Source organism: Bombus affinis, chromosome 17 (genome assembly GCF_024516045.1).
Source record: "Bombus affinis isolate iyBomAffi1 chromosome 17, iyBomAffi1.2, whole genome shotgun sequence".
NCBI classification, from domain to species: Eukaryota; Metazoa; Arthropoda; class Insecta; order Hymenoptera; family Apidae; genus Bombus; species Bombus affinis.
In genome coordinates this window covers 2,261,718-2,283,349 of record NC_066360.1, presented here as the reverse complement: position 1 = coordinate 2,283,349, position 21,632 = coordinate 2,261,718, and the positions used below count along the sequence as shown (strand labels likewise).

Here is a 21,632-nt window from a genome sequence, read left to right as displayed (position 1 = left end):
TATTAACTTATAATAAATAAAGGAAAGAATGACCTAAATTTATGCATTAATTCATTGTCCAATAAATTTATGTAGTTCTGCTTTATTTACTATCAGAACACGATTTTCCTTTTAATTTTGATAGAAAGCATAAATATACGAAACAAATATGGACTAATTCCTTTATGATGTCATTGTGGTATCTAGATATGAAGTACTTCCTTCCTGTGAGTACAAAACCTTAATTCTTTCAGTTTTAGAAATAGCGTTCCCTGGTCTTTCATTTTACTAACATCAGTTATTCAGAATGTTATATTTAACTTTAACTTTATCAACTAAGATTAATATAATATGGTTTTATAGTTTTACATTTATAATTTTACAGTATAGTATACTAGCATATAATTTAGACATTGATAATGCCAAAATATTTAATATTCCCAAAAATTTTAGTTATCAACGGGGAAGTTATTTTGGATTTTCTGTTGCCCTTTATACAGATGGCCTAGATTCTGTACTACTTGTAGGTGCTCCCAGAGCAAATACAAGCATAACACAAAATGTAATTGAGCCAGGTACTATATTTCAATGTCCAATTAATGAAACATGTAAGGAATGGATTATTGATAGAAGTGGAAATGATAAGGAGAAGCAATATTCAACAATTAATCAAATTAAGGATAATGCATGGATTGGTGCAACAATTGCTATAGAAAATAAGACTAATCCTACAATTGTGGTATGTTGAAGTCTGTATTTCTTTTTTCATATATTTACCCTTAAAAATTTATAATTACTTAATTAAACTTGTAAATAGGTTTGTGGCCCACGATTGAAGTATAATATTATAAATAAACGCCAATCTAATTGGTTTATGTATGGCATTTGTTATTTGTCGTTAATTAACGGTATTAAATCTTTTGAAAAAGAATCTAAAAGTAAAATTTTATCATTTGTGAGACTTAGAGAAGCTATCGATACAAAAAGATATGTTTATAATTTTGGCATGAGTCAAGTTGGTTTTTCTATACATATGATATCCAATGACCTAAAGTGGGATTTAATATTAGGTAGTCCTGGTGTATTTAACTGGAAAGGTATGCCTTTGTTAGTTACAAAATCAGTTGATGGTGAAATGCAAAATATAATTCCATCAATTAAAGATGAGGGAAGTATTCATGCAAATAATTATTTTGGTATGTAACACACTTTCTTTTTACTACTAACTGAATATTTTCATAATATATATTTCATTAGATATCAAATTATTATTATATATTATTTATTATTATTTTTAAATAAAACCATTTTTCTTATCATTCCATTATAATTATTAAAAGAAGTAAAAGTAGCAAATACATGTAATTATCATAAAATTAAATGGAATTTTTATATTAATATTTGTATTTTCTATAAAAGATGTGTTTACAAAATAGTTGGCTTTATACTGATATTAACCATAATATAGTAAACCTATAAATTAAGCGAAATAGTTTGTGTAAAATATTGTAGGTATATAAGATAGTAATTTATCATAATTTATTTAGGGTATGCAGTAACATCTGGTTATTTTAGAGAAGGAAAATTGTGGTTTGTTTCTGGTGCTCCAAAGGCTTCACTTATGTTTGGTGCTGTTGCTATATTTACCTTCTCTCATAAGGATAATGCAAAATTAGAAATAAAAAAGATTTTGAATGGTGAGCAATATGGTGAATATTTTGGTGCTGCTTTGTCATCATGTAATCTTAATGGTGATAATAGAGATGAATTAATTGTTGGAGCACCATATTGGTCAAAAAATATGGATGAAGGTCGCATATATGTCTTTACTGCTCTACATAATGTATGTACGTTTTGTGATATCACTGAATTATTGCAAAAATAATACTTTGGCTTGAATATAGTAATCTGAAATTCCTTTTAAAATCTTATTAAATAAGCCTTCAATTTATAAATTAGTATAGTATGTTAGTATTTAACTTAATACACATACTGATCTCAAACATTGGCGGTAGGAAATTTTTGAAAAAAGATCATTTGAAGGAAAAATATCTGGAAGTAGATTTGGATCTACTATAACTTGTCTTGGTGATATTGATTATGATGGCTATGGTGATATTGCTGTTGGTGCACCATATGAAGAAGAAAGTGGTGCAATATATATCTTCAATGGCAATGGCGATGGATTACCTAAATATTATAGCCAAAGGATAGTTGGCAAACAATTTGGAAGAAATATCCGTGGATTTGGAATTTCAATTTCCGAACCTCGCGATATAAATGGTGATAAATATCCTGATATTGCAGTTGGAGCTTATTTATCTGAACAAGCAATTTTAATAAAATCAAAACCTGTTATAACAATAACTACAAAATTGTCTTACAATGACAAACAAAAATTATTGAGAAATTCTACATCTTTTCTAATTGATGTGTGCACATATTATGATGGAATAAATACTCCTAAATATCTTCGTAAGTATATAATTTAATTTTTATAAACATATATAATGAAGTTATACATAATCTGGAATATCATATTTAATAAATGAAATTACATTTAGGAGTTGTTAAATCTTTGAAAATCGATCAAATATATAGAAGAGCTTATTATGGTACAGAAAGAAATAGCGATAACATTTATAAATTGTCCGATACTTTATATAAATCTAAAAACTTATGCAGTCAACTTAAGATATATTTAAAGGTAGAATTTTATACCAGTATCTTCTTAAAAAATATTTTCTTAAATTATATTTTATTTTTTAATTTTGTTAGAAAAATATCCAAAATATAATAAATCCAGTTGAAATATCTATCTCAACTAGTTTAGAAAAAGACTTAAATTTAAATGATAGTAAGATGAAAGCAAACTTTCCCTGTACAACTTGTGTAGCTGTAAATAAATTGTTTTCTAAAACTGAAGATTTAATAAAATTGCCATTTGCTGTTGATTGTGGTGACGACAATATTTGTACATCAGATGTAAAGATATCACTTTCAACAAATTTAAATTCTGATAACAAATATGTTGTTGGATCAACATTCGCTACCAAGCTTAAAATAGATGCTCTTAATTATGGTGAACCTGCTTATCAAGCTAAAATATATGTATATATACCGAAAATATTATCATTAGCAAGTATGCCACCTTCATGCATGGAAAGTTTTTATACGAATAATACTTTAGAAGCAATATGTGATCTTGGAAATCCACTTAGGAAAAATGTAAGTGTAATAAATAAATGTTAAATATCAAGAATTTTTCAATAAAGTAACCTAATTAATCATTTCTATTAGAAAACATTAACATTAGATTTGGATATGAGTAAAATTCGGTTTGATGTTGATCACGTGGATCTATGGATCAATTTTAACACACAAAGTGAACAGAAAGATTCATTCAATAATACACATGTTTTAACTATATATTTTGATATTGATGTTGACATAGTGATTGCAGGGTTAGTATCGCTAGATTTATTTGTTATTATTATTAGTTATACTTCATATTCTCTATAACTATATTATCATTTACTAACTACAATTCTTTTTTATTAGAAAAGCGCAAGATAATTTATATTCATATTCTACTGACAATGAGGATGAAAAATTAAACAATATTCAATTTCAACATATTTATGAAATTCAAAAATTTGGAGATAGTCCAATTGATGAAGTTATACTAACAATTAATATCCCAATATACTGGAAACATTCTACTGGAGATATACAGATTATCAATATAAACAAAACAATTAGTTATCTGGATGGTCAACCATTTTACTGCACACACTTAAATTCTACACTTTCAACTGCTTTAATTAATATATCTGAAATTTACATTGCAAATACTGAACTGTATACACAAAAAGGATTTATGATGGATACCAATTTTTCTATAAATTTTCCACCAGAAAACAGGTCAATTTATATCAACTGTACAAATGCTAATGTTAAATGTACATATATTAAATGTGAGCTTGGTCCCTTTCTAAGTTCTTCATCCGTTGCAAAACTTTCACTCATATTGGACTTTTACTTATCTGATTTTAAAAGTAAGATTTTTCTTGATATGTTAGTGTATCTTTAACTTCTAAGATATGTTGACAAATTTTACCGTTTCTTTTTAATATTTATTACAGCAAAAATGATGGAAAAGAAAGACATAATATTTTTCTTGTCTAGCGGACACGTTAATATTTTAGAATCAAATCATCTTATGAAAAAAATTAGACACAGGTCTGATGATACTATTATTGCTACAATGTTCTTAGGTTCACCAATAACTCAACACATTGCAATGTGGATTATAGCTTTGTCAATTGTATTAGGAATTTTATTGTTAATACTGTTAATTTTAGCACTACTTAAAATTGGATTCTTTAATCGAAATAGGAAAAAAGAACTTGAAGCATTAAAATCAGAAACAGATGTAAGTTTTTTAAAACATTTTTTATTATATTATATATAGATATTACATTTAATGTATTTGTTACGTTACAGAAGAGACATGGGAATACATTGGAAACATGTTCATAAACAGAAGTTTTTCAGGAAGAATAAATTTATTAATATATAATTTTTATGTTTTGTATACATATATATATGTGTGTGTATATATATATATGATTTTTATTCTTTGCATAATTAAGAAAAGAACAAATAACAACAACTTACATTTTGTTATCGCACTTGAGTACTATTAGTATCTTTATAAAAATATAATAAATCTTAGAAAATATCAACTTGATTATAAATTTTCAACTACAAAGCTTAAAAGGATTGTATTATAAATATTGTTTCATTTTGTTTATAATCTTTGCTTATGTTATGTAATATTCTGTGAAAATAATTCGAGCAAATTTATCATAAATAAATAATCTATATACAAAAATATTAATCTTTTTATATATAGCATGAGATTCGAGCAGCTTGTATTATAGTCGTTGTGGTGCTTTTTATTGAAATATCCCGTGCCAAAAAAATATATAAATATATATATAATTAGCTGCCTTTCATGTTAACTATCTTTAATACACAATCACATTGTGCACATATTTGCATATATCAATAACAGAGCATAAAATTTTCATTATACATAATTTTTTATATGAATTTTTATCTCAACTTACATTAGTCATCCAAACCTAAGCCTTTTGAAATTTCATCTGCTGTTAATTTATTTCCAGAAGCAGGACTATCAGAAGATATAGGAGGTTGTGCAGGCGGTGCAGAACTTGGTGTATAAGCTGGTGGAGGAGTTGGACGATTTTCTTCGTGAGGTTTCTGTATGTACAATCATAATTATATAATCAGATTATAAAATTTACATATTCACAATTTTTAAAATATCATAATTTATACTTACATCTTTATCGTGCTTGGTAAGACCTCCTAAAGCAGAACTAAGAAAGGCTGATCCTATTCCAGATAAAAGATCTGAATTTGATGATTGATTGGAATATCCACCAGAAGGTTGGTAATTTCCATAACCTCCTGAAGGTTGATAATTTGGTTGTTGATTTCCACCACCTCCAAGAACACCACCAAGAATAGATCCTAATGCTCCTGTCAATGGATTACTTGGTTGACTTGGAGGAGGAGGTGGTGGTGCTGCATTATGCCCACTATTACCACCTTAGATATACAAAAATTTAATGTATTAAAATTTACTTATGAAGCATATAAAAATTTTACTTCAAATGCAAAATTATCTGTATTGTGTGTTTATCATGATTCACTATAACCTTTAATATAAATATAGCTTATAATAGATGACATCATCTATGTCATCACCTAACATTCCAACACTCAATCATACAATTATGAACAAATCACTATATTAATATCATCAGTTTGAAAGATTAAGAAAAGTATTATTTCATAATTTGATCATGTTTTAAGCATAAAATGTATCTATATCATACCTAATGCTCCAAGAATAGAGTCTAATACACCACCACCGCCATTTGATTGTTGGATGTTGGTAGGATAGCCTTGTTGTGCTTGTGAGTTACTTAAAGCATTGGTCACTAAACTGCTTGCTAAAGCTGCACCCAAAGAACCAAGATTTCCCAAACCACCTTCACTTTCTGTTTTTGATTTAGAAGCATCAGATTTTTCCTGATCATCTTGAACTTCTTTCTTTTTCTAAAAAATTATAAACATAGCATGCATATAACATATGTTATTATTCTTAGTATCTTATACAGATATTATTGTATGTTATTATTTCCAAAAGACTTGTAATTATTAAATTTATATACACTCATAGCGTGTGCAGCAGCTGCTATGCCTCCTGCTGCAACTAGTCCCCCTATTGCTAATCCAACTTTATCCAAACAACCACTAAATGCTTCTTCTTCTTCAGGCTTCTCATATCCAGGCTGATATCCATATGCTCTTGGAGGATTATAACCAGGTCCTCCATATACACCAGGAGGAGGTCCATACCCAGGTGCTGGAGGTGGTGGACCATATCCACCTTGTGGTATTTGTGGACCTATGGTAGGATATAATCCTCCAGGTGCTAAAAAATGACATAGAATTTATTATGCGATTATTTGGTAACAGTAAAAGAATATAAAATGCTTAATTACGTGGTGGCCCAAAATTAGCAGCAGGTACATCTGGCGTGGGTACAGCTCGAGGAGAGCGAGGTGGATCAATTGGAACGGTCTCATATGTGATAGATTGTATTTCTACATCACCATCAATAACCAAATGTGTTACTTTCTCATATGGTAGCCTATGAATAAATTCTGCAAAATGTCTGCCATTTATGGCAATCTTATAACATGGAAAATCACACAAAAGGAACATCTCAAATTCTTGGCCAGGTTGTATCCACATGGGGCCATCATTTTCCTCTGGGCCCCAAGTCATTGATACTATATGATTTCTAGTAATAAATCCTTCTGCGAAACGTGGTGAAACATGAATGGCAATATCATCTCTTGGATTTAATGTAGGTCCCAATTGATAATTTACAGCAAAACGTACAGCACTAGGAGGAACTTTGCCTCGAATTTTTACCATTTTTCCAGGTATTAAGCCACCTTCAACAGCACCCACATAAGGAATTGGCTATTAAAACATAAAGGTATTTATTATTTAAATGTAAAACTTCACAGTTCTGAAATTAAATTGTACTGCATTTAGAAAAATTAAAAATGCATTACATATCATCGTATAAATTGTTCATTAATACTTTATCCATCTTTTTACATTGGAACTATTACAGATTTTTTGATCTCTTTTAACTTATACGATATTATTCTCATATAGAAAGTAGTTGCAAATAATCTAACGAATTAACAAATATAGTTGGATAAGTGTTTGGATAAACTATGTTTCATTAAGATCATATCAGCAGTGCAGATGCTATGTATATATATACGTATATCCTTTCTGGATCGATGACAATCAACTTCGCCAAATAAAATAACTTTTTAATCGATGTAAATAATACTTACAGGATCCAAAATTGGCTCAAATGACATCTTTATTGTTTAATTGTATTTCGCAAGTTCGGATAGAAGTTTATAATTCAATACACTATTTTAAAATAGCGAACACTGTGTACACGAAGAAATCCTGTGACTTGCCTTTCGTGTCTTCTTTTTAAAACATTTCTATTTAAAGTGGTGACGTTTCCAGCTTAAACTGTGCAATGCGGCACAAACTATACTTATATGATACGGCTTGAAATATATGATACATAGTTTCTTTGGCGCATGCATTCTCAAATTCTTTACAGTTACTGTAGTGACGTACATCTCGTATAGTAGTGCCGTAATATAGAAAAGCCGCGAATTCAAACTTATTTCGTGCAGAAATAGAACAAACCAATCAAATTTCTTCATATTTTATTTAATCCAGAAACACATGGAACCAATTATAAGAAAGGGATGACATGATGTAACATCCACAATATAACCAATAAGTTATATATTTTTTATAACTCTTATTAGACGATTACAAATACATTTCAATATAGATAATTGCTAGATTGCAAATTTTTCTGCATTTATGGAAAATTTAAAAATACAGAAACGTGCAAAATGCGCATTATAAGCGAAAATACATAATATATGTAACGTATAATATTCACTGAATTATTTAACGTTTGAAATAAATCACTGCAGCAAAACATCCGCAATAATATCCTAACAATAATTTAAAATAATCAAAAATAGAAATTAGTCTTAAAGTACATATATACAATTTTTAATAATTTATCCTACCTACATATATTCATTATTAGTGCGTTGCACGAATTGAGTTAATAACTGTGAGGTTATTAACCATCTTTATTTAATCGAAGATTATAAAATAAGTTCCTCAAGATACAGAAATGTCATAAATTACAAATTTCAATTCTGAGTATCTTTTAGATATTAGGCTATAAACATTGTGTGAAACATTTCCACTTTTATGGAGGGCGGCACGCTATAAACTGTCTCCATTGAAATTATCGCTTAAAGGTTGCGCAATTAATTATTAGAATAGTTACACGCGGGCACACGCACGTATTATCGCCTACGTTCATTTTCGTCCACGCATTGTTTAACACTACAGGAAACTAAATAAACCGTCCATTGAGATATAACAGGTTCAGTGAGAGAGAGAGTTTTTGCGTAGAAAAAGTAAACAGTTAAACGGGAGCAAGTTAATAGTGAACAGAACCGCTGTATCAATGTAAATCAATAAAATCGATGATGAAACACGGTAAAATTCTATGCATGGGTTACTTCTTAACCTTAGACCGTCATAAAATTTCAAAGGAACGAAATTTACGCTTATTTTACAATTCCTTATAACTGTAACAATTATTTCAAATTATTTTATTTGTTTTTAATACAAGATATAGTTACTGTCCTGATGTTATTTCTTAAATAAAAATAGCAAAGTAATTGAAACGATCGACTACTGTTTCGAATTGCTATTCTTCATTTTTATCTTAAACAAAATTTGTCCAGGTCTGGCTTGCTACTATGTATGGGTGACGAACGTCAATCGGATATGTAAGCAGACGTATTGTGACTACAAGTTGTGCATTTTACGTGATCACTTCCAGGGACCACATACAGGGTGTGCCGCTATGAAACGTATGTGGAGCGTGCGAGGGCTAGGCACAGGCGCACCCACGATAAATAAGATTTAAATGTAACGATTCAACCGAATTATCGTCAATTTTTGTGCGTCACTTTATACAATTTTCACGCTTAATCAATCTTTTCAACAGCTGCCTGTATCCTTTTATTTCGTTGGTGCAACATTTATAGTAATTGTTAAATAGAGGAACAGATGCATAACCATAAGAAAAATTCAAACACGTGGGTGGCCAAAGAATCAGTCGGTTGAAAATTTATTCGTTCTACAATTCGAATACTAAATATACGTATAATTCATTACTCTATGGGAATGTCCTTGTCAGGTCTAAGGCAAACTGGATATCAGGATCAATAAAGGTTTTCCTCTATTTTTACCTACATACTTCGCTGTAATTCGATTGATATATTTTTGATAACCTTTATAATAGAATAAATACGTTTATTGAAAACAACGTGTTCGAACATATTAACTTTTAATTAACTTTTTTTGGCAAATGAGTAAACATATCTTTATTTTCATGTTTATATTGATATATAGAAATGATATACAGTGAAGAAATATTCGTTAGAATTATTTTATTAAGACAGATATTTGTTAAGAGACATAATGATGAAAATATTCTTTCCTGTTGAAGATATTGGTAGGTATAGGACTGAACCAATGCAGGACTCACCGACAAGATCAATAAGCAACGTAAGCGGACCCTTCTTCGCAAGGCATTCAATGCTTTCTTATAAACGCTCTTTCATGTCGCCTTTATACTGGTCCTATCCTTACAAAAATCCAGGTGTCTGCTATCGCAAGAGTGGCCTGTACACAACATGCACAGTACATACATATATACTACGAAGTCGTCAACGAGAAATGTTCGTAAATACGATTGTACCTTGCAAAAGCAACAACTGCGTTGCATATACTTGATCCATAGTGCTAATTTTTATAAAAATATACTGAATTGGTACACCTGTTGTGCTTTTTAAAAATATGCGTATCTAACGCAACATTGGGTATATGTATAATATTTTATTATTTTATGAATATGTACCATATAAATTAGGACTTAATTTAAAAAGGCGATAAAAATTTAACACAAAGGTAAGTTATTATTTCAGAATCAATAATCTACCAATACGGAACTCAATCGCCAAATCAGTGACATCTAAAAAATTTGCAGATTTACCTACGCAACGGCGCGCAATGCAATTTATTCCTCTTTTGTAAGCCCAACAATGTTTCATTATTTGACAGTCGCTGTCGCATTTTTCGAAACCTACCAGTCAGCTGCGTTTGTATAGATGTTTCTTTCGTCGAGTACTATTTGTTACATGTTTTGTTTAATACATCCCAGTCGAAGAAGTGGTACGAATATTGGAATCTGATTTGGGATTGGAGTTCCGTACATACAATGTATATGAACGGTTACACGTTTAAGCATTCGTACTCTGAAGCACGTATTCTTTCTTCTAGGGTTCTTAGCTGCTGGACAGTAAAAGTACGCACGTGATCGCGTTGCACTAAATGCGAATAGACTGAAGACCGATCGCTAGTCCTGATAGATTACATTTTAAATACGGTACTTTCAATAGTAATTCCCTTTTAAGGATTCAAGTTACTATCTTTGTTTAAAAGAAACTTGATAAGAAGCTCGTTAAAATTTATCATCGCTTCGAGGACACAGAACCGTATTTCGCGTAACAGGTACATATCGTAACAGTTTAGGTACCTCACGACGATTCTTTAATAATGTAATTTAAAATGAAAAATTATTACGCTTTCCAAAACCAATACGATATAAAACCAACCGTGCCTTGAGCACAGATTAAACAATTGTTGGTGGCAAAAATATAAGACGAGTACGAATTGACACAAAAGATACTGTAAATTATGATAGCAGTGATTGCAGTAGCAGCAAAGGGTGAACTGGATATCGAGGAGTTTAGAAAAATTCCTAGTGGGTCGCTAAGTATTTGGGGCTGTTTTACATGGAATTTGATTAACGAATTAAGAACAGGGGAACGGTGATGTCGGTAATCTTCCGGTAAAAATTGAAGTCCCAGTCCGCCCCTGGTAGCAGCGGTAGAGAACAGTGGTGGTAGTGGTGCTGCCTAATACTCTTTTCAGCCCTCGGCCGACAGTTCAGCACAGCCCGTAGTCTTCGACGGTTGCACGTCGTTCAATCCGGCATACTTTTATAACCATTGCACACTTCCTACTATCTCATTCACGTTTTATAAACAATGCGACAATCCACGGTTTCTTAAACGAACATCTCTCACTTTTCCCGATTCGTATCTACGTAATTACGATGCAACCAGCTGATTCGTTGAGAAAATTAAACGTGACTGAAAGTATTTTGTGCCAGTGAATCCGAACATGATATTTCGAAGGATTTGAGCGAGAAAATGGATCGTCTAAGTGTCCAACAAGAAGAAGTAATGGTGAGGAAATATTTTATAGCTTTTGTATTTACTACGTACGACATTTTGTGCGGGAAATATCAGACAGGATAAAGGTGTTATTGTAAAATCATTTTTCTAAAGAGATATAACATTCTGGCTACTTTTATCGTTCGTTTTGCAATAACGTGAATAACATACTCACTTTTGAGATTAGCTTTTCATTGCGACAACTCTCCCCTCGTCGTTTTTTCCTTGGTTTTCGTAACAAGGAAACAGATAGATAATTCGGTCAAGTCAAAGGTTAGCTGGAGATAAAGCGGTCTTCCTTGAAAATGTATAACGAAAAAATGACTAGATAGGAACGCCTTACTTTTGATCTTTGTTCAAAGATTAACTTGTCGATGTAACATCTTTAAATAAACGTTGATGTAACATTTTTATTCACCATAATATCGAAGATAAGAAGGCGAATACGCGAAAACATTTTCTTATCGATAGACGGCGGACGTTTATGAATTTATAAAAAGTTAAAATGCGCAAAAATGTATAAAATACATATAGTATGCAAGAACATTTCTTTAACGATGTACACGAAAATTTAAATTTACATAAACATTGTTAATCGTGTCTGGTGGATATATAATCGTTAATTAAAGCGAGATATCATGGATTTCGTTCCTGAACTATGGAAAATTCAAATTTTCTTCATTTAAAACTTTCGCAGAAGTTAAACTCGATAGTTTCGATGTCTCTGTTAACACGATTTATGCTTTGTTGCCTTCGTTTATTTAATGTTTTCTTAGAAAAGCATGAAATACAGGTGAACTGATCTAACAATTGATATTGTATCTCTATTCGTGACAATTGTTAGCTACCAATTTGTAGATAAACGTAAAATATTCGGTATTACGTAGCTCGCTATAGAATTGTAGCTCTCTAGCTGATATCTTTCCTCGAAACGTTCATGCAACCGCACGGAAAATGGGAAAAGTCCAATAATATTTATTCCCTGGCGGCGAGAGGTCGCGCTATAAAATTGTAACATTCATCCACTTTTATAACCAACCTTGACTCTATGTTAACTCTTCAATGTTCTCGTCGTTATTCTTACAATACACTTGGTTCGCGTCTTCTTCTTCCTCTTCAGAGTCTTCTTCGGAGTCTCCAGAAATGACGTAATTGCTCGAGTAGATAAACCGTGTCCGCTTTCTGTCGTATCGCGTTCAATACCTTAATTAACTTTACGTGTTACGTCTTCGACAGTTTTGGGGCCAACGTTAAGAAAAACAGGAAGAAAATTTCGCTCTTGAAACGAGGACGCAATTAGCAGGAAGATATTCGGCGATGCCACCTTGATTCAAAAAGATGTCCAAGACGTCCGTGTTTCGCGTACCAGGGCCCTTAATTGAGCTTAATTAACGATTGTCCGTCTTTGTCATCGGGCCGTGACTCACAGCGAATGTAACTTCTCGTACTTGTCTCGTTTTTCCCTTCACACTATTCTTTTACTCGTACTCGGTAATTTTTCTTACGTTACTTCTTTTATCAGAGTTGCACGTCTCCTAACAAGCTTTGATATTAGAAATACCGCTGAGTCAGCAGTGCTGGTCGTACTTAAATATTAAGACGCTCGTTGTACGTATTTAGCGCAAATTTAACGCCTTTCGCTGCTCTTATTTCCCAATTATTTTATCATCAGACTGTGAATTTTTGTGCAACTATAGAAAACTCGAAGGCACATGCAAAAATGCACACGGTGCGCATAATGCGAGCAAATTTCTGAAATACCCAGATATAATAGTCATTTTTCCAATCGTATTGGTGAAAATATTAATTTACATAAATGTTCACAGTCTGTTCATTGCGAAATACGTCTTCGTGATTAATGTAATTAAATATAATACTGAAAATAGAATACTCAATACACAATATAATATTCATACAATAAGTTGTTGCGTTCATTGGAATGTAAATTTGCATGAACATCCGCAGCCTGTCTATTATAAATCTGTCATTTCATTCGCGTATACGCTTCATAAAATGCGCAAAGGTAAATGTAATAAGGTCGATAAAGAAAAATTTGTCGAGGTTTATCACGAAATGCAACGAACAGGCAGGTGTCCTAATATAACCGGCAGTGAGTGTTCATCGAATAAACATTTACAGATTGCCTGCGAATTTTTTGATCAAATCTTAATTCGCTTCAGCGGTTGTCCATTCGATCGAACAGCGAATACGGGACAATATGAGGTTACGCGAATAGATACGGGTATTTTGTCTGGATAACACGGATCGTTTCGTTTGTTTGAATCTTTTCGTTTATAGGTGTACTGGACTATTTTATCGCCGTCCTGTTTGCATCAAAACACGCAGATACAATGATTATAAATAATTTTTGGAATCGTTTCACACATCACATTTTTATCGGTTCAATATTTCTATGGTAGGTTCGCTAACTATTTCTTCCTTCATATGAAACGAATATCGTCTAACGTTTATATTACAATGATTACAGCGATCGTTCGCTTTACGCATTTTTCTACCAAAGTTGACCCAAGTTGGCGAGCATAAGAGGGTAGCGAGGGATGAATCACTCCCGAAATGAAACGAATCGCACGATCGATATTAAAACCACTCGTTTCAGAGCGGAGCATATATTTTCTGTGCAACCTATGACATTAAAATACTACTCTATCTCGAGCAACAGATGCGAAGATAGGATGACGTAATTATACGACCTGGCCATTGATTCACGTTGTAATTTTGGCCCTTAGTGTCTTCGCGATAATTAAACGAGATATATTATATTATTACTATTATTATTATTATGTAAAAATTCATTAACATTCGCGGTCTGGTTATTAGCAATTCAAACGAGGTTTACGTTTCAGCTAGTACAATAGGTCTTGGTCCTTTAAGTTGTCTCTCAAGCTGTGTTTTATGCTGAATTATCGTCCATGTAACGATCTTTTTAGTAATAAAAGATAGACGATAGAACTTTCCAATTAGCTAATAATTATCTCATTAGGAGGAGTATGTTGTCGAACGTATTTGCATGTTTTCACAGCATCGTACTATTCAATAACGCAGCGGAAAAAATTGCTTGACGCAACGATTATACAGTTGGGAGAATATTTAAAATGTACACATTGATAAAACTCGTATTAGGTACAAAGGGACTCTTTTAAAACTCACCTTGGATGACGATAATACGACAATCGTTATCGTTCATATGGTACTGTCCCACCGGTATTCTTATCCCGTAATCTTGCATATACTTCCGGTTGCGACAGTCATTATACTATGCGTATGGAATAAGTCTGGGTAAGAAAGAAAAGGTATAAAAACCGTGGACAATGGAGCGCAATTAAAAGCATAAAATCACAGATGATTAAAAAGAGATATCTTGCAAGTAACGATCGAAATAATTATATAATTGATTCGCAGCTTCGATAATCTGGATATCGTTATACATTCGGTAAGCAATATTACGAAAGATTCCCAAATAATCGCGAATTGCTTATTTCTCTGCGCGATTGCGAAACAACGATATTTCGGGGGAAATACGTTGCACGTATTTTGAAACGATCGTGCGATTAATCCGTAGCTTTAGAATCGAACGATCTCTCGGACGCTGTCGCACATCCATTAACAAACGTTCCGAAGAACCAAATGTTTAAATCCACGGACGTTGATCGAAGAGTGCTCGTAGGAAACACTGCGAACGCGAAAATGGAAAATCTTCGATCTTCAAGCGGGAAATGTTCTACCAATGAGGATAGAGTTTAAGTACAATTTCCCTTCCCAAGGAGATATCGGTAATTCTAGAAGATGGTGTCGCGACGTCGCCTCTGTAGAGAAAGACATAGTCGCCAATGAGCGCTGGTTGATCGTTTCGCGATTTTTTTCTTTGCTATTTGAATGACATCTGAAAACATTCCAGGTGAACGATCCAAATGCGCGAAACACCTTTTTCTCCTTTCCTTACGACCAAGAGACCGCATATACCGGGTTTTCCACAAATACTTTGCTCTCCCGTGAATTTCGACTACACGAATGCGCGAGTTCTCTCTCCTCTTTCGCTCGCGAGCAACTCGTTCCGCGAAGCTCGCAGCGTTTTCTACGAGCACTTTTCGATCGTATTTCGAAGACAAGCGTGTAGCAACGAGCTTGACGAGTTTCGTGTTTGAATTTCAAGCAGCAGATAAAAGCGGAACTCGCGTAAGAACAGCGGAATCTCGATGATCGTCGAAGATGTCGAAGAAGAGGCGTTAGCATGAGCCACACCGCTGCATTCAGAGTACTGACGCTGATCCTGATCCTCGGTGATCTCGAGTCGATCACGGTGGTGAACCACCATCCGGACGAGGAATACTTCCTCGAGCACGAGGTCCTCTACGAGGAGGCAATTACGGAGGCGAAGAAGCTGCAGCTCTATCCTGGTAGGAAATTTACGCGTTTCGCTCTCGATACTAAAAGCGTTACACATGCCAAGCCCCTTGTCCGACTTCATTCTAACGTCTGGTCTATAAAGCATCTTTACGAAGCACCGAAATCTATTTATCTTTCCTCCGAGAATAACCTCCCTTTGATCCGTTTAAACGGATACTTGGGCCGCGTCCACCTACCGCGAATTAACTCCACGAATCGTCTCGTTTTATTAATTTCGCCTTTGTCTTGCCACTTTGCAGCCGGTACGGACAAGAAAGGTATTCCATCGATTCGAACGATCGTCGTCTTAATTTAGTAGAGTCGGTATGCTCGTCGCGCGCCAGGATCCAAAGGCCACCTTCTTCCTTGATGCGATCGTTACCTGAAAATAATTGCTCGAGAGGCAGGAACGATCTTGCGATTTTCAAACGTAAGCACCGCGTATCGTCGACGGGAAATAGAAATCAAGGTTACTCGGTTTTGTTTGACAATTTCAGCTAGCCGGCGATTTGTAACGATACGCAGGATTCTAAGAAAAGTTGTATCTCCGATGGTTCCGCGAAGTTGTCCTTGCATAAATAGATCTCTGTCATTTTTGATTCGCGTCGAACTACCGATTCTCCCGTTACTCGTTGCGTCCGCTCATTTCTTTTATTCCGTTTACGCTACTTTAAGTTATTCTCGTGGCAATAAAACGCCATTTACTTTATCTTATTTCGCGATGTTTTATAAGCTTTCTGTATGTATCGAACGACGTAAAACGAAATATTCGTAGCCAGTCAGTCTGATAAACGACAATAAATGTTTTAGGTGACGTAACGTCGGTATAGCGTTCAACATCAACGACATAACTTCGAAGCAGTTGCATAAAACCTGCAGGCACCAATTAACGCGAATTACACTCGTACTGCCTCGATTTCATGCGATTATCGTCTGTTTTAATAACAGCTCTACGAAACGAGGATAATGAAATGTAACTCTGAATCGGTCGTACAAAATTATTATTTCTTATTTCAAGGAACACGGTGTCCTTACCGCAGCTTAGTAGAAGGCTATCGGCTCTGCGTTCTTCTTCCAACTCGCGATTGCTCGCTTTATAGCGGTAGCGGCTTTCCATTGCGATTCAATTTTAATATTCATTTTTTCATCTACATCGACGGATACGAAGACGTTGCGATCAATTTAGAGACGGAAGCTTTATTTAGTGGCATAAATAGATGCAACGTTTCATCGAATGGAAGAAGTATTATACTTTGACGAATTCCACAGGTCCTATCCCAGGATGCAAGCCCTGCACGAGATCAGAGATGACTTACTGCAAAGATGGCAGCGTGATAAATGACCACTGTTGTTGCGACGTCAACTCGAACGGTGAGCAAAATTTATAACAACGATAGAAAGCAAAACATTCGATATCGATGTTTTCTCGTCAGTCTTTTATAACGAGTCGATAATTACAGCAATGATCGGAGCAACGATACGATAATGAAACGTTTGAATCGAAAGGATCTTTCAGGAATTCTCGCGATTCGGACTCTGAGGTTCGTTTCCGTTTCAATTTTCCATCGTGAAAATTTCTGTGGCGCACTGCCGCTGTACAAAACTTTCTATATTGCACAGTACTCTGCGTTTAATGTCGCAATAAATATAGAAAATGGAACGATTACGTTGATTTCTCATCGGTTTCGCTTTTTTTTCCAATTACGTTGCTCGTATTTTAGGCTCGTCCTTCGTCGATTTACGTGCATATAAGAATCGCCTGGAAAACGACAATCGCGTGCAGACAATTCGTGCGTGAAGAATCGACCGTGCAAATGCTGGTGGTTTGATTGTGCAACTCTTCGCGGAATTTTCGAGCCACGATAATAGACCCTGAAATTGTCGCAATACTTGCAATTCTACGACCGTGCAATAACTGCAAGTACAAACCTAATTAAAAAATACGAGCGTTAAAAATGCACGTTAGTTTCGCAGGCAGCGAATATAATTTATTTTTAACAAAAACGACAAGACGCGCTGAAATACGCGCGATCTACAAGCGAAGAAGCCAATGACGGTCGGTAGGTTCCCGCAGAACTCGGCCCAGTTGTTCCCCCCGCGTGAGAGTGACGCGTGAATTCGTGAAACACCTTCGAATCCAGCTGAACGGAAGGACAATCACCTGTTCAGGAAATCGTCGTTGTTCGTTTGTAACGATTGTTCGTCGCAACGATCCATCCTTGTCAGACACGCGCTTCTAAATGCGCTGAGACGCGCAGGGTGGTTACACATACCAGGTGATTCACGCAAAACGACCGGCCGTTAACAGGGACGCTTAGGTATTCCGCGCATCCGTCGTCCCAACTCTTTAGTACTCTTTACGTAGTTATCGGCCGTTCACCTCTAACACCATTTGCTCGAATTTCTAATTAGCATAGTTTCTCCGATAGCCTTGCGCGCAAGGACAAAAGCGTAATTGGTCTGCATAAAATCAGTTCCTCCTTTTGTCTATCCTCGTCGTTATATTTATTGCCTTTTTATCGGTAATCGGTAGATTATACATATCGCGATCGTCGATTTGGTTTTTTGAAAATATATTTATATCTACAATTAAGCGTCTGTTACAGAAACACGCGAGGTATATTGTCCTCAGAAAGGTACACGTGAAAGGGAAAAATACCAGAAGATAGATGATCGAGTTCGGTGAAATTCGTTGTATACTAGTCAACGGGTAAATTTCAAGTACTTTGAGAAGCAAATAGGTAAATACCTATTTGTCAGTTATCTTCACGGCTAAATGCTTTTCTGTGTCTCGAACGGCGACGAAGATAATTAACCGTTATATTAGCGAAACACTGTGCAGCGAAACGCTGACAATAAAATGTGTGTCACGCTAGAAATAAACGAATACTTAAAAGGATCATTTATTTTATATCGCACAGGGCGTATCGTAACACGTGGGACCCGCTTCGGGACTGGACAGAAGGCACAAAAAGACAACGAAGAAAGTTTATACAAACACGTGCTGCTCTATCTGATCTTGTATGTTAGTTGCATTATTTTATATTTTACGGTCAAAGGCATTTTCGTGGTTCGATAATCCGTAACTGCTTATCTTCGTAGAAGGTGCTCGAGATGGCTATCCTCGGATATCTCCTGTCCATTCCTGAAGCGGCTCCCACGTGTTACGATTTGCCCTGTACAGTAGGTATACGAACGAATAGTCCAAATTTTTCAGTCTAATTCGAGGTTTAGTTTTAACAAATACTCCGAGTCAATGCTTCAAGGGCAACCGATAGATCCACCATGGAAATATGGAGTGTCTTTAAACAAGATCCAGTGGTCAAGGCATTGACAAAGGAGAAGCTTCCCAAAGTACCTAAGCGAGTACCTAAAATGTATGGCAAAAAGTAAGCGACGACGAGTATACTCGTCAAAGGCAGCTACCTGGTTAAGCCATCCGCCTTAAAGTTACGAGATAAATCGGGAAGATATAGAATAGAAAGTTCGTAGAGTACATTGACCGAACTTGAACAATTGATTGTATTTTTAAAAAATAAGCTTCGAGTTTCGTTGAAAAATTGCGATTGCTCGTTTGTACGTCTAATAAGCATTTCTTTAGTCAAAGTGCAAGGTAAACAACGCGAACGATTCCCGTACGAACTGCAAGCCATTCTGTAACGTTTGTTATAATAGTTTGACCACAATGTTCGCCGTTAAACGCTCGTCGAGTGTACACGAATGGCAACGGCGACGGTATCGATAAAATTGCGTTGCTGCACGCGTCGTGTGCACGAATCGAATACACGAGTCCATTTCGATCAGTCTTATGAATCACGCGTTCTTCTTTGCCCATTTCTAATCAACCGATTCGATTACGCAGAAGTTACAATACGGTAAATAAGAGTATGCTGAAAGTAACAGAGTACGTGCACGTATTAGTCCAATGAAAAATCTGAAACGATTATAAAATATACAAATAATTGCAAAACTTATAGTAATTATAAAGTATTAGCAATAGGAAAATGTTGTTAAAAATTCTTATTTCTACAACATATTCAAAGATTATGGAAATCGGTAACTTCCTATTTAAGAAATGAACTTGAGCTTGGAATTCCTCATCTGCTTCTGCAGCTAGGGGAAAGTTATCGATACAATTCCTCGTCGCGTTAAACAGCTTCCGTAAAAATTAGATATCCCAGCGATATTCCCCTGGAAAGACACCACCCTGTGTATAATCCTTTTAAATCGATCATAAGGTTTCTCTGATTCATCGAAAGTCCGTTCCTGACACTCATAGGCCTATTGTTTCAGAGGTATTCCCCTTCGTGAAGCACACTTGTCGCATGGGGCCAGAAGAATGCGAAGTACAAGCTGGAGACTGTGCCGAATACGCGAGGCTACGGGAATGCTGCTGTCATTCCTACTTAGCTTCTGTATGTAAGTACTATTTCTCCGCTTACGTATTATGGTGAAACGTATTGTCGAGCTAGACGTCGTTGCGTAAGCGCGAGTAATCTAATATCTTTTGTTTGAGACGAACAGAGAACTGAAATTAGCGTAATAATATAATATAATTAATGAAAGAGCGGAGAAGGAAAGATCATTTTTCTCGCTGGGAAAGTACAATGCCGTGAGTATAATACATAAAATGCCGCGATAAACTCGACCCTATTTTTAGATGTTCGAAAATTTGCTATTGAAAGAAAAATTGGCAAAATCGTCTCTATAATTTCATATCGCGATATAAAGTTACAGTAGCAGTGAAATAACAGTAACTTCTATAAACTTAAGATCCGCTTTCGATCTTTTAAAGTCTGCAAGACACGGAATTTTAAACCGGGGCTTTTGCCCGTGAAAACACATAAATCCAATGTTCATTTTCTTTCATCTACGGCTTCGTTCCATATTTGCTGGGATTTTCTTTGTCTTTTATTCAGAAACTTTTCATCCTAGAAACCACTTCTTCGTGGTGGCATTGCCTCGTTGAAAAATTGCCTTCCATTTCCTATTTCAGATACGATAGGCAATAATTTGCTATGTAACGTCTCCTAATATCCCATAGCGTTCGATTTACTCTGTAAAAAGACACATCCATGATCTTCTTTGGTAACAAGAAAGAAGAAATAACGCAGTGAACGTGTTTGAGTCTGTAATTATTCGCAGCACTATATATGCTTTTTGTTAAAAATTAGATATTTGGGAGAACAACTCGTTATTAATTGGACTGCACAGTTTCACGCATTTATGGGAAATTTGAGGGGGCAAAAACGTACCGGACGCGCAATTTTATCTGAAACGTTACGCAATTCTTAAAATCTGTTCCTTATAATTGACAACTGTGTTTTTTTCAGGGAAATACTTGGCGAACGACGCGGTATCACCGACGAATACACACTTTATAAAGTTCCTGGCGATATTAACGGTGCTCAGGTGGCTCCTATAGCCGACCTAAAATCGACAGTACACATTTAATACCAAATATTTTGTATAGGACGAGTTATTTCAATAAATTATTTTTCCATCGGCGCGGGAGAACTTTAGAAGCCAACGAACGTTTTTAACATGCGACAACGAGGTGAAATTTCTAATAATTTTATAATCAATTTTTGCGGCATCGCCTGTACATATGAGAAAGTGTAATTGTACAAATAACGAACATTGTCCGACGGCAACATTTGTATTTTAATGGATGAAATGCAACAAACTATGTACAAACGTGTA

General features: G+C 34.7%; 3 protein-coding genes across 6 annotated transcripts; 2 read left to right on the top strand and 1 right to left on the bottom strand.

Moving 5' to 3' along the window:
- The first annotated feature begins 175 nt into the window (after nucleotides 1–175).
- LOC126926143 (integrin alpha-4-like) lies at nucleotides 176–4,952 on the top strand. The gene is made up of 10 exons (XM_050742248.1): nucleotides 176–718; nucleotides 797–1,175; nucleotides 1,527–1,822; nucleotides 1,995–2,454; nucleotides 2,544–2,686; nucleotides 2,758–3,207; nucleotides 3,280–3,443; nucleotides 3,541–4,037; nucleotides 4,125–4,414; nucleotides 4,486–4,952. The coding sequence occupies exons 1-10, from the start codon at nucleotides 287–289 to the stop codon at nucleotides 4,519–4,521; spliced, it is 3,147 nt and encodes a 1,048-aa protein (XP_050598205.1). The 5' UTR covers nucleotides 176–286; the 3' UTR covers nucleotides 4,522–4,952.
- On the bottom strand, nucleotides 4,416–7,722 carry LOC126926152 (collagen alpha-1(III) chain-like). Its single transcript, XM_050742265.1, has 6 exons — nucleotides 7,458–7,722; nucleotides 6,582–7,068; nucleotides 6,249–6,511; nucleotides 5,910–6,132; nucleotides 5,351–5,619; nucleotides 4,416–5,268 (listed from the first exon to the last, which is right to left on the bottom strand). The coding sequence occupies exons 1-6, from the start codon at nucleotides 7,482–7,484 to the stop codon at nucleotides 5,116–5,118; spliced, it is 1,422 nt and encodes a 473-aa protein (XP_050598222.1). The 5' UTR covers nucleotides 7,485–7,722; the 3' UTR covers nucleotides 4,416–5,115.
- A 3,090-nt stretch (nucleotides 7,723–10,812) lies between these two features.
- Nucleotides 10,813–21,632, top strand: LOC126926157 (uncharacterized). 4 transcript variants are annotated; one of them, XM_050742279.1, is made up of 6 exons: nucleotides 10,813–11,537; nucleotides 15,697–15,940; nucleotides 16,190–16,207; nucleotides 17,199–17,300; nucleotides 20,223–20,348; nucleotides 21,263–21,632. In XM_050742279.1, the coding sequence occupies exons 2-6, from the start codon at nucleotides 15,775–15,777 to the stop codon at nucleotides 21,352–21,354; spliced, it is 504 nt and encodes a 167-aa protein (XP_050598236.1). In that variant the 5' UTR covers nucleotides 10,813–11,537; nucleotides 15,697–15,774; the 3' UTR covers nucleotides 21,355–21,632. The 4 variants fall into 4 exon arrangements, with proteins under 4 accessions (XP_050598236.1, XP_050598235.1, XP_050598237.1 ...); XM_050742278.1 differs by having other exon boundaries at nucleotides 10,814–11,537; nucleotides 15,700–15,940; XM_050742280.1 differs by lacking the exon at nucleotides 16,190–16,207 and having other exon boundaries at nucleotides 10,819–11,537; nucleotides 15,700–15,940.

Bases quoted from the DNA above. Each gene is read 5' to 3' on its own strand.
- LOC126926143 (XM_050742248.1), top strand. From the start codon at position 287: ATGTTATATTTAACTTTAACTTTATCAACTAAGATTAATATAATATGG. The intron at 2,455-2,543 runs GTAAGTATATAA...AATTACATTTAG, and splicing joins AAATACTCCTAAATATCTTC to GAGTTGTTAAATCTTTGAAA. The intron at 4,038-4,124 runs GTAAGATTTTTC...TATTTATTACAG, and splicing joins TTACTTATCTGATTTTAAAA to CAAAAATGATGGAAAAGAAA.
- LOC126926152 (XM_050742265.1), bottom strand. From the start codon at position 7,484: ATGTCATTTGAGCCAATTTTGGATCCT. The intron at 6,512-6,581 runs GTAATTAAGCAT...GTCATTTTTTAG, and splicing joins TGCTAATTTTGGGCCACCAC to CACCTGGAGGATTATATCCT. The intron at 5,269-5,350 runs GTAAGTATAAAT...TTGTACATACAG, and splicing joins TTACCAAGCACGATAAAGAT to AAACCTCACGAAGAAAATCG.
- LOC126926157 (XM_050742279.1), top strand. From the start codon at position 15,775: ATGAGCCACACCGCTGCATTCAGAGTACTGACGCTGATCCTGATCCTC. The intron at 17,301-20,222 runs GTGAGCAAAATT...CTATTGTTTCAG, and splicing joins TTGCGACGTCAACTCGAACG to AGGTATTCCCCTTCGTGAAG. The intron at 20,349-21,262 runs GTAAGTACTATT...TGTTTTTTTCAG, and splicing joins TTCCTACTTAGCTTCTGTAT to GGAAATACTTGGCGAACGAC.